Here is a 13,244-nt window from a genome sequence, read left to right on the forward strand (position 1 = left end):
CTCCAAGGCAGATGAGAGGATGGAAAAGCTAGAGTCCAATGCCGTTGCTGTGGGGACTCAAATGAAGATGTTCGAGACCCAATTGGGTCAAATATCCACCACCGTCAACAAACTCCAACAGTCGGGTAACCTCTTAAACAATGCCAAAGTGAACCCAAAGGAGCAGTGCATGGCCATTGGGTTAAATAGTGAAGGCACCTCAGATTGCAGCCATGGATCTCGTAAGATGGAGAGACCAGAGCTATCGTGGAGAGTCTGGGAGGAAGGTCGACGACTTCCACCTCATCGGCGTCCTCCTGGGTGGATGCCGTTTCCCCAGCGTCATTTCAAGATGGTTGATCTGCCGACCGAGACTACACAGGAAGGGGCCATGACGGCAAAATATGAGAGTGCACGGCTGATTGAGAAAAAACTGAGGAGGTCACTGTTGAGGTTTCTGGCAGAAAGAAGGAGGAAAGCAGAAAGCTACTTCGCCAGCAACTGTGACTATACCATTCCCTCAGCGGCAGAAGAAAGAGAGGATGAAAGAGCGGCTCTCTAAGTTTTTAGAGATCTTTAAGAAGGTGAACATCAATATTCCGTTGGTGGAGATGTTACTAGAGATGCCGCAATATGCCAAATTTCTCAAGGACATAGTCTCACGAAAGAAGAAGTTGGGAGAGTTTGAGACGGTGAATCTCAATGAAGAATGCAGCGCAATCTTGCAGAGGAAGCTGCCGGCGAAGGTCAAAGATCCGGGCAGCTTCACACTTTCCTGCAATATTGGAGGCCAGCATTTTGGAAGGTCACTCTGCGACCTGGGGGCGAGCATAAATCTCATGCCGTTATCTGTTTTCAAGCAGCTGGCGATTGGGGAGTTAAAGCCGACATCTATGAGGCTGCAGATGGCGGACAGGTCGGTCACCTACCCTCGTGGGATTGTGGAGAACGTACTCGTGAAGGTGGGGGATTTTATTTTCCCTGCAGATTTTGTGGTTCTAGACATTGAGGATGAGAACAAAATTCCGCTGATTTTGGGGCGCCCGTTCCTTGCAACGGGAAGAGCTTTGATTGATGTGGAAAAAGGAGAGCTCACACTGCGAGTTCATGACGAGAGCCAAACTTTCCATGTCTATGAACCATGCCACATCCACAAAGATGAAGCGCCAAAGAAAACAAAAGATCCGGGCAAGGTAAGTGCTGATGTTTTTAATACATGTGATGCAGATCCTTTTTCTTGGCAGGACCCAGGTGATCGAAAGTTGGAAGAAGGCATTTTGGCTGGCAAGAGTGGAGCAGGGAGCAGTTGTTCGCAGCACTGCTTGTATCAGCCTCCTTGAAGAGTTTGATGTTCTGTCGAGCTAACGACGTTAAAAATAGCGCTTATTGGGAGGCAACCCAATTTTCGGTTAGTTCGTTTCTTTTCGTTTGTTAGTTTTTTTTTTGTGCCCCACAAATCCTTTTCAAACTTATTCTCCTTGGCGGTGAATAAGTTTGGGGGGATGTGTCTTTGTGGGTGCATTGTTTCTTTTTAGTTGTTTTTGTTTGTGTCGTCGTTGAGTTGTTTAGTCTTGCTTTGGTGGTTTCTCTGTGATGTTACCTTGATGAAGATGCGAGTAGTGTAGAGATTGGTTAGATAACTGGCTTATGATGATTTCTGCTTTAAAATTTTGGATTTGCATGCAATTTGTGTTGATATTGTTGAGATTGAGCATGATTGATGAATGATAAGCGTGGTCTCTATGTGTTTGCAATGAAATAAGCTGTGAGAATTTGAGCCTTGACTGTCACCATGTTTACAGTCTTATTTCTTATTCTTGAGTGATTGTTCGAGCATGCATGTTTCTCACTAGAACTTGTCTTGGTTTCTCCCTCGAGGTCACATAGTGTGCTTAATAACTTTGAGATGATAGAAGGCCATCTTCGCTAGCCTATTTATCTCATATTTGTCCTATATCTTTATATGATCCTAGTTCACCCCCTTTGAGCCTTATTTTTCCATATTCTTTGATTTAGCTATGGGTGGGAGCTTGGAAATTGTTAATATGGAATAGTTGGTTTGTGGAGATGAATGATCATGAGTTATGTTTTGTGGTTTCAAATTAAAAATCCTAGTACCCTACAAGTTGTTGAAAAAAAAATGGTGGAGAAAAGAAAAAAAGAAAAGAAAAGAGAGAGCAAAAGAATTAAAAAAATGGGTACATAGGATGCATTAGAGAGACATAATGTTATGAGAAATAATTGTTGAGTTGTGATGATTTCTCGCATTGAAAAATCTGGTTTTGTGAGAGGTGGAAGATGGTATGGTTTAAGAATGTTATAAGGTTGGTGATTGAGCTACATTGAGGAGTATCTTTTAGTCACTCAGCCAAATATATCCCACCTTACCAAAGAGCCTACATTACAACCCTTAATGAAGACCTTTTTGATCTTGGTTATAAGAGCACACATTAAGTGGTGGAGAGGTGAGACGATTGACAAACTTATGGTTGAGTACTTGTTTTGCTTGAACTGAGTGTAAACACGTCCATATCTTTGATTGATACACTTGAGAGTTGAGAGTTCTTATTTTCTTTATCTTTTTGGTGAGGATTGCAAGTCATTGAGACCACAATTTGAAGTTTGTCATGAGTGTGATATCTTGATGATTGGAGATACAAATGCATGTTGGTAATTTTGTTGACAAATCTGAAGCCACAATGTTATCCACTTTTCTCTACGCTCTTGTTGATTCATTCTTGGTTCATCTTTGTTTTGTCCGAGGACGGACAATAGTTCAAGTTTGGGGGGTTGATAAACATGCATTTTTACCTCTTGGTGTGTCATTTTTGATGTTTAGTTATGAGGATTTTGTGTGTTTGTTGATTTTTTTGAGTTTATATTCGTTTATGGTCAAGAACTTGTTACTTGCTTGTGTTTGAACGAATTTTCAGAAATAATGAAGCAGAATTTGGAAGAATTGGATGAAATACAAGTTGTAGTTCGTCTCGATAGGAGTTCGTGAGCGCAAACGGTTCGTAAATCGGAGTTCGGACGAGAGAGAACGAGCCAAAACAAAATCACTGCGCAATGCCGCGCGAGGTCGCGCGGTCCAGGCGCGCGACCGCGCGACCCGGCTGCGCGACGGAGCAGATTTTGCTGGAAGACCGCGCGGTCCAGGCACGCGGCCGCGCGAGAGGCCACGCGAGTTGCCGAGTTTTCGCCCAAAAGTCCGTTTTTCAGCCCTTTACGCGATTTTTGGGTATTTTTGAGAGCTACAAGACCTAGGGCATATAAATAGTCCCCAAGAACTTATTCTCTAAAGGCTTTTATCACCTTTTATCATTTTTCTGACTTTTCCTGAGAGCTGTGAGACACGGAGCAAGAGCAAGACTGAAGAATCTCGACTTCTCTACGGTTTTTCATTGTTTAATGTTCATTAGTTTTATTGAGATTGTGATTGTTAGTCATATGTCTATGTGTGGCTAAATCCCTTTTCCTAGGGTTTAGGGAGTAAACATGATTCGAATTTCTGACTGTTGATTTAATTAATTGAGATTTATATTCATTTCTATGATCTTGTTATAATTGTTTGCTTTATTGCTTGATCACCAATTTAGCATAATCATAGGTTTTAATTTGAGATCGGGAGATGATAATTATAACCTGAACTAAGAACATAAAACACATTTATTCTAATTCTAAAGGGAATTAATAATTGTGAAGGCTTTAATCCTAGGAACTTTTAGGAGTTACATGTTAGAAGTGTGATCCAGGGATGGTAACCTTGCATGTAATCAACGATTTGTATGCCACGGGAGTGGGTATGAATTAACTTTGAGATTGCCTTAGAAATTATCTCATTAATTGAATCAAACGTGTTAGTTAGGAGAATCTGTTGAAACCTTTGCCTTGGGAAACTCTCTTTCTTCTGTTACTTCGCATTTTCACAGCTTGATTTCTTTTTAGTGTTTCTTTATTTCAATTTAAATTTGTTTTCCAAAATCAAACCTTTAAAATTCGGTTTTCCAGATAGAGTAAAGTAATTAGGAACAGGCATTGATAATCATTAGTCCCTGTGGATTCGACCTTGTCACTGCTATACACAATTGCACCCGTACACTTGCGGCGTGTAAATAAAATAGCGAACAGTCTCTGTCATGCAAGATACTTACAATCTTTAGATATTCAAGCTCTTTTGCTTAACATTGATTCTTTGCTGATACAAGGCTTTCTCATTATTTACTTTGCTATATTATTTTAATGATGTTTATTGTGGGCATAACAATTGGTGTCATTTGTGGGAATCCAAACTCGAGATAAATCGTTGATGTTTATGCGTTTTCTTATGTTCTTTTTCTTCATATTAGTTATTAGCTATAATGAAAAATTGAAAAATCTTTATAAATCGTTGAGATACGGCTATGTGTAACACGAATAAATATAAACTCTAATTTACATGTCTCGCCGATACTAGGCAAACCTTTTGAACCTTTCAGACCAAAGATATTACTCCCTCCGTCCCAGCTTTTTGTATCCACTTTTAGTACTCCCTCCGTCCCGGCTTTTGGTATCCAATTGAGAACGACACGGGTTTTAATAAAGTGATTGATGTGTTGTGAGTGGAATAAGGGTCCCACATTTTATGTGAGAGTTAAAATAATTAAAGTGGAGTAAGGGCCCCACCTACTTTTACCAAAAATAGAAATGGATACTAAAATGTGGGACGGCCAAAAAAGGAAAGTTGGATACTAAAAGCTGGGACGGAGGGAGTAGTATTTACTACTAAAAGTGGATACAAAAAGCTGGAACGGAGGGAGTACTATGGAGTAGGATAACCCCATCGTTAATTGATATCTCAATGTTGAATTCGATATGAGAGACGTTGCTGCCATCGCTAGGACTGTGGCTCTCTGGCTGCAGGAATGATGAACAAATTTGGTCCACCCAATGACCTAAAATCAGGTCTTCCACTCAACGCTACCATGTCTACATCAGAAGAAGGAAGCACACCCATTATGATGACAGACCAGATGCTCCAGACTCTAAATTTCATGTTCATGCGGTAGATGATGAGTATGTCAGGGACTCTGTCTACTCTGTTTGTCACCCCAGCACCCGCATTAGCTGTCCTTAGCAAAACGCCAGTTGTGCTGAATAACAATATTCAAGATAAACAGATTAAAGAGACAACCTTAGATGATGTAGAGCCCCTAAAAGATAACGAAAAACCTATAGAGAAACTTGTGGGTGACAAATAGGATCATGGATACTAGAAGTTGAAGCCGAGTCAACTGAGAGGGCTTACAACACACGTACCCAGATGATGAATGTTAGGACTTACAAGCGCAATTGGCTTTTATGCAACAAAAAGTCAATCATCTCCAAACAAAACTGAAACGGAAGTCCTAAGAGGAGATAAAGGCATGCGCTAACAATGTTGGAGGTGTCTCAAAAGATGTACCAATAAAAAAATGAAATATAGCCACAATAGAAGACATTGTCAGAATTGAACAGATCACAAAGCAGCCCGCTATTATTGCTCCATCAGCACAAGGAGGAAGACATCGTTGATTTTCAGAAGAGATTTGGCGAGCATATTGCCTCTGAATTACAAACCTATAAGCTTGGGTTACTATAGAAATGAAGACCCTGGAGTACACATGGTCTACTTCGAAGGGCTAATGACGCTCCATCAGTACACGAAAGGACTAAAATGCCTTAATTTCTCAATAACATTGTTAGGCCTGACTCAACAATGGTTCAGGAAGCTAGAGCCAGAATCCATCTATATGTTTAATGATTTATATGATTTTTTTATGCACCAACTCACCAACTCCCTTAGATTTGAAAAAACAGTATTGTCCTTAATGGACATGCGCCAAGAGCCTCACGAGTCCCTACGAGAGTATGCAGCCATGTTTAATATGGCGTCTTCGAAGGTTCCAGAAGCATAATCAGAAATCAAAGGATATGCATCTATTCGAAGATTAAAACTCGGTTTGTTCTTTGATGCATTACGAATATCACCATCAATTTTTTTTGATGAATTAACCAAACTACTAGGTTATAGTTGGAAGAAGCCAAAATGGCTCAAAAAGTGAAAGCGGAACGTAAGAAGAGTAAGAAATTACTGCAAGTTCCATAACAAATATGGACACACAACAGCTGGGTGTGAGCATTTAAAAAACTATGTCGAAATTTTGGTTAGAAAATGAAGGCTAGATGAATTTGTGAGATAGTCACCGCAAAATTGAGCACTAGACAATGCGCGAGAACGCAGAGATAAGGCCTTCCCCAATCAACACCTCGATTACCGTTGAGAGAAGAAAGAATGATCATTGGAGGAGAATCTAATAGCTCTTCAAATAGGGCTAAGAAAGCAATGCGTTAGGGCTGACCAAGTTTTTCTAGTGACCACCGATAACATAGAAGTTGAAATCTCGTTTGGACCTAAAGATGAGCGACTGTTTGGTCCTATATTGTTATGATTTTCTTGGCATTTAGGTGTGTTGTTGGTTTATATTGTGTTCGTGTTCACTTGAGAATTGATTAATTTGAGTTTATTCACTAATTCTGGTGTTGTAGGATTTTGTGTTGGAATTTATTAATAAGTGGATAAAAATAGAATCAAAATTGAGTTGAATGGTTGAAGAAGAATTGATGTTCGTCTCGATACTAATTCGTGAGAGAAAACGAATCTAAAATTGAACTTGAAACGAAACAAAAGCACTGTACAGTGGCGCACCAACTAATATTGATATATACACTATATACCAACTAATTACATTTTTCAACAATAAATCTTAAAAAAAAAAAAAAAAAAACTCCACACATTTTTCAACAATGTACTTGTTGAAATAGTTCCTAGAGATTCAAGACCAAACATATGTGAAAATAACAGAACATATACTACTAAACTAGTTGAGATTTGAGAATATATTCATTAGTGAACTTTCTTGGTAAATAGGCTCCTGATATTAAATAAGTGACTCCTGCGAATTACTTCAGCGGAAACGCTTCCTTCAATCCGACTCCCACCACCGCAGCCCGCGGCCGCGATACCCACCGCGCCGCTCTCAACATGTCTACAGCTCAAATGATTCCGGTAGCCAATACACATAGGTACATTCAAACTACTCAACACTCTAGTTTTCGGAGCCGCCGGAATTTTCCTCGGGCCATCATTTCCATCTCTTTTGGCTCCCTTTTCAGCCAACGCCTCCGCGCTCCGCCCACCCCCTCCGCCGCCGCGGCGGACCTGCCAAACAGGGCTGTTCCTTCCCAAGTGAACTCCCGCTCTGCTCGGGCTCTGAGCCCATTTCCGGGACCTCGACTCGCCCGCTGAATTGCTCCTCGAGCACGGCGCGCTGCTCGCTTTCCGACCCACCGCCGCCGCCTGCCGCGGCCGAGGCCCGCCGTTCCCGGCGGATCTGCTTCTTGAGAAAGGCCATATGTTGATATTGAGCTCGGCAGCACTCACCACATTACCCACAGCCCCACCATTCTTCTTCTCTCTCTTCTCTCTCGCACTAACATCTTTCTTGAAAAGATTTCTCCACCGCTTGGAGTTGGTCAGCGCGGCCGGTTCAGTGCTTGAAGGTTCGGGCTCCGGCCCGGTTGCTTCGGTGTGTTGCGGCGGAGGTGGAGGCTCGTTGGAGAGGGGGAGGGGGAGGAGGAAGCCGCCGGAGAAGAGCTCGTCGGCGGAGGGGAGATTGGACTGAGGAAAAGAAGGGTTGCGGACCACCCAAAACTCGAATTCCGGTGAACTGGTGTCGCAGCTGCTTCTTCTTCCACTGCTACATGGTGAAGGAACTTGAGGGAAGGGATGTGGTTGTTCCATTCTCGCTCTATCTATCTATCTATCTATCTATCTATCTAGTTTTTTCATTTTATCTTACTTCTGAGGTCTTTGATTTTTAATGGGAAATTTGCAAAAATAAAAAGGGTGGAGAATATATATAGCCAATTAGATATAGTTTGCGTCTGATATATAATGGTCGAGGCAATTAGATATAGTTTGCGTCTTATATATAGTGGCCATCTAGAAATTTTAAAGGAAAAATGTGCAGATACACCCTTCTAGGTGTAGTCCTTATAGTGTATACCTCCTCTTATTCACTGTGTGTGCAACTAAAGCTCCGAACTAAGAAAAACGGATCAAATAAGCCCCTCACCCTAAACGGCGTCTTCTCACCGTCAGTCATTCCTTTCTTTTTTATTTTTTAATTTACTGTGGGGCCCACATTAACTAAAGTTGATGAAATTGCATTCACTAAACTATAGCTAATAATCTTCCTTCAAATCCATGAACATAACCTAACAAATCCTCCGAGCAAATATGCAGAATTTTCCCCAAAATCATGTACACACAAAGAAGCTCGAATTAATTAAACACATATTTTCCAATGGAATCTCACTCAACACAAAGCATTCAAATGTGCCCAATCAATTTGATTTCACAAAGAATGATTCATCTGTTTTCAAAGAATGATTAGGTTATGTTAAGTGTGAAAGATAAGACAACAACAATTTACAGAGAGTAAGGAGAGATCCAGATCCGTGCCTCACCGTGCGCTCAATCTGCCCCACGTACCTAGCCGGGAATAGAGCCAATCCAGATACGCGCCAAACCCTAGATCGAAAATTTCGTCGAAAAATGGCAGATTGTGTGGATCCGTGCGGCTCACCAGCGGCGGCCACTCCACCACCTCCACCCCCGTCACGTCCTCGATGCCAGAATCCCTGAGGGCCCGAACTGCGTGGCTCACCAGCGGCGGTTGCACTTCTCGACGGTGGTGTAGGCGCGGGGGTGAAAGTCGCAGATGGATTTGGGGAAACGGGTGTGGGGCTTCGGGTTCGGGCCGAAGCAGGTTTGCGGCGTTTGGATGGAGAGGATGAGGAGGATTAGCGTGGCCGCGGTTATGGCGGCGACGGAGATTCAATTGAGGAGCCTCTGAACGTGCTTCTCCATTGATGGATTAGCTGAAATCGGAGATGGAGCTTCATCAATGGATATTCAATTGACTATTGAAAAATTGTTTTGCAATTCGTTAATGTGGGCCCACAGCAAATAAAAAAAGGGATGACTGACGGTGAGAAGACGCTGTTTAGGGTGAGGGGCTTATTTGATTCGTATTTCTGAGTTCGGGGGGTTTAGTTGCACACACAGTGAGTAAAGGGAGGTATACGCTATAAGGGTATCTGCAACTTTTCCTAATTTTAAATTGTAGATGCAATGAATAATTATATGATTATTTTTAAAAATATTTAATATTAAAAATAATACATTCTAAAATATTGTTTGATTTTGATATTTATGATTTGTTTTTAAGTTGAGCTTATATTTTTCTTTGAGGCTATATTTTCAATTGGGGATGCAAAAACTAAATCTAAAATATTTTTTATATAAATATTAATATTACTAAATATTTTTTTAGGGGATGCAGTTGCACGCTAATGCTCCAAGGTGGATCCGCCATTGCTACATAGCCACACGCATAAAAATGATTCTTTTATAGTCAAAATACAATAAAAAGAGAACACCACCTTTAATATTTAAAGGATTAATTGCATGTAATGTCACCAACTTTGATCGACATCCAAATTTAGCACGAATTTAAAAAGTTCCAATTTATATATAGGTAATTTTACTTCGTGTTCAATTTTAGCACCGACTTTTGTTTTCCCCAAATTCGATCATACGTGTCATTGGCGTGGCTTGCCGGATTTTGCTTTAGTATTTTTCGGCCGACGAGCAAAAGAGTTAAATGCATGTAATATCACAAATTTTGATTGAAATTCAAATTTATCACGAACTTTACTCCATGTTCAATTTAACCCCGAGCAAAACGCTGCGTTTTGTTACAATTTTTTTCTCTCACACATTTGATTATTTCTCCCGATTCCCAGTAGAAATTCGAAGATCGTGGTGGCGACAGCTTTGATGGAGGAGCTGTGGTGACTGCCTCACCCCAAAAGTTCTTGGGAATACCTAAGATCAACAGCATGCATTTGACCCTCTCAAGTAGAGTCCTATTCATGTGCTCAATGACACCATTTTACTATGTTTTACCTTAGGGGTGTGCAGTGGGTTGGACCTAGACCGACTAGGACTGACCCGCCGAGTTTGCAGACCCAAAAATTTCAGAAAAATGGACAGACTTAGATCGAAACATTCGTGCGGGCCGACCCGGGACTAGACCGAACTTGAGCAACGGGTCTGGTTCAGTCCGGGTCAGACCAGACCCGCTGATGACCTATTTTTTTTCTCCTATTTTTGTACCTATTTTTCAGATCTAAAACATAAAAAATACGATACCAAAACACATATCATAGTCTCAAATATTCGCAATGCACAATCACAAAAAATAAAACACAAATCACAATCAATCTATTACATAATAATCCAAGCGTTGAAGTTCATAAAAGAAATGTGAAATCTTCAATCCAATCCTAAGTTGCATTGCTATCCATCATTTGTACTTGGCTTTGTTGAGTTTCAGAACTCATCCCTTGAGTTTGACTCGCACTCTCCTCCTCACTTCCATTGATGGAAAGGTTCCTCAAACCTACATAACAAGATTTAAAATTACAAATTAATAAACATCTAATAACATAAGTAATACATATATAAATAATGAAAAAAATACTTTAAAATGTTACCTTCTTCATGTTTTTGTATGTCTTCAATTGTTTCTTCAATGGTGATCCTTTCTTTTGCCTTCCTTAGCCAATCTTGAGTGCATATAAGGGACTCGACAATTGTAGCGGTTAAAGAACTCCTAAAAGGGTCAAGAACTCTTCCTCCGGTGCTAAAAGCCGATTGCGAGGCCACTGTAGAGATTAGGACAACCAACAAATCTCAAGCTAGATGACAAAGAACCGGAAAGCGGTGTTGGTTAATCTTCCACCACATCAAAATATCAAAGTTCTCATCGTCTGTAGACACAACAAGCTCATTGCAATAGACATCCAACTCATCAATTGTAGAGATTGAACCAACTTGAACCTTTTGCCTTTTGAATCTCTCAAGCATGACTCGTTTCTTTAAGCTTTGAGATGATTCCTTTTGCTTTGAAGATTGAGATTGTGTGGCTGCGGTGGTTGTAGGTTGATGAATTTCTTCGTATGCATCATAAAACTGATGCAAGCTAGCCAAAACCTCTTTGCCCATTTTCTTTCCAAGTACTTCACCCCACTCTTGAACTAGTGCATACTTAAGAAATTCAAACTTATACCTAGGATCAACAATCACACTCAAGAAAATTATGTGATTCATTTTATATGGATCTCCCCAATACTTATCATACTTCTTTCTCATTCTGACACCCATGGATTTGACTACTTCATCACTACTTAGCATCCAATCATTCAACATAGTACTAACAGAAGTAATCTCATGCACAAATTCATTACATGTAACATAATTTGTACCCGAGACTCTAACTGTCAACTCATAGAAAGCAAGGAGAAGCTCAGACATTCTATTCCCATTAACCCAATCCTCACCCAATGGAGCACCATCACGATGAGCAAGATCGATGCCAAAGTAGGGATCTTTCACACTATAAGCCTCAAATGTCTTCTCAAACTTGCAAGCCACACTCAACATTAGATAAGTTGAGTTCCATCTAGTAGGTGTATCTAGGCATAAAAGACTCATAGTGGAGATGTTATCTTCAACACAACATTCCCCAAACTTGACCAACCTTAAGGGAGATTGCCTGACATACCTCACCGCCTCTCTAATCCTCTTCATAGAAATACCTATTTCTTTCAACCCATCCACAATCACCAAAGCAATTATATGAGCAACACATCGCATATGTTGGAATTTACCCTTCAATAGACAACAACCTCTCGCAGATAACTTGTTTTTCAAAAAAGTCATGCAAGTATCATTTGATGAAGCATTATCAACAGTCATAGCAAATACCCAAGCAATCCCCCACTCACGCAAGCTAGCATCAAGTTGCCTACCCAAATCCTCACCCCTATGCCTCTCTACTGTGCAAAAATTGATTATCCTCTTGTTCAACTTCCACTCTTTATCAATAAAGTGAGCAATAATACACATGTAATTCAATCGTTGAATCGAAGTTCAAGTGTCTATAGTAATACAAACACTTTGACCACTTTTAAAGAGAAAATTACGTAGCTTAAGTTTTTCATCAAGATATAACTGAAAACAGTCCCTTGAGATTGTCCACCTAGAGATAAGCCTAAACTTAGGCTGCAAGGTCCTAACAAATTCCTTAAACCCTTCACCTTCAACAGTCTTAGCCCACGTTTGGTTGGGTATTTTTAGAGGTTGGAAAGGGAATCAAGTAATTGAATCCATTACTTGTTGTTTGGTTTGGGTAATGAGATAATCATTACCCTTACTTGAGGGTAACCCAATCACCCAATTTGTTACCCTCAAAATAGAGGGGAAACAAAAGAAAGAGAATCCCTTACTAATGGTTCCTTTCCATTGTTAAACCAAACACTCAATAAAAGTAATGGTTATTGTTACCATTCCACTCCTTTATTTGATTCCATTCCCTTTCCATTCCTCTACTTGAACCAAACGAGCACTTAAAGCAATTCATCCTTAATTATCATCTCAATTAACTTTCTCCTACACAATTCTTGATCAAATTTCCAACTCACAAGCTCACCAACAGTATCATCATCCCCCTCAACAATTAGGTGCAAAGTTAAATGTTGTTGTCTAGGACCGACTCCTCGAGGCTTTTTTTTGCACTTTCTAAGTGTTTCATCATAGCAGATGTACCATTTTTTGAGGTATTTGCACAGTAATCTGCTTTACAGTAGTTGCAATAAGCTCTTTCTGCTCCATTTTCATCCGTAAATCGGGTGAAGTGCTGCCAAACCACAGAAGTTTTTTTCCCCGGTTCTTGTTTCTTTTGATGCAACATCCTCGCCTCGGGTGGAGGAGTAATAGCTTTACCTTGTGCTTATACCGGCACATTAGTTGTTGTTCTCGACATTTTATCACCTATAAGTACAAATCATACAAAATTAATTATACAACGAGATAGCGCCGGACAAATATTAAGACCGACGTGATTAAATGGAAATTATTCATTCCAGTAATTCAAATATTCATCACTACTTCTAATTACCAGAGTCCAGAGTAGCAAAACAAGCAAGTTCAAATAAGCAAACTATGGCATCAATGATAGGGATATATACAAAGCTAATTATTGTTTCATACACGCAATTTGACATTGATATAATTTCTAAAAGAAGCAAGCAACAACCAACATCCAGCAATTCAA

The 13,244-nt window shown here is 40.3% G+C and overlaps 1 protein-coding gene across 1 annotated transcript; it reads right to left on the reverse strand.

Annotated features, from left to right (window-relative positions):
* Positions 1–6,698: 6,698 nt before the first annotated feature.
* Positions 6,699–7,955, reverse strand: LOC131011243 (uncharacterized). The gene has a single exon (XM_057939031.1). The coding sequence runs from the start codon at positions 7,799–7,801 to the stop codon at positions 6,905–6,907; it is 897 nt and encodes a 298-aa protein (XP_057795014.1). The 5' UTR covers positions 7,802–7,955; the 3' UTR covers positions 6,699–6,904.
* Positions 7,956–13,244: the final 5,289 nt, after the last annotated feature.

This window comes from Salvia miltiorrhiza, chromosome 2 (assembly GCF_028751815.1).
Source record: "Salvia miltiorrhiza cultivar Shanhuang (shh) chromosome 2, IMPLAD_Smil_shh, whole genome shotgun sequence".
Taxonomy (NCBI): Eukaryota; Viridiplantae; Streptophyta; class Magnoliopsida; order Lamiales; family Lamiaceae; genus Salvia; species Salvia miltiorrhiza.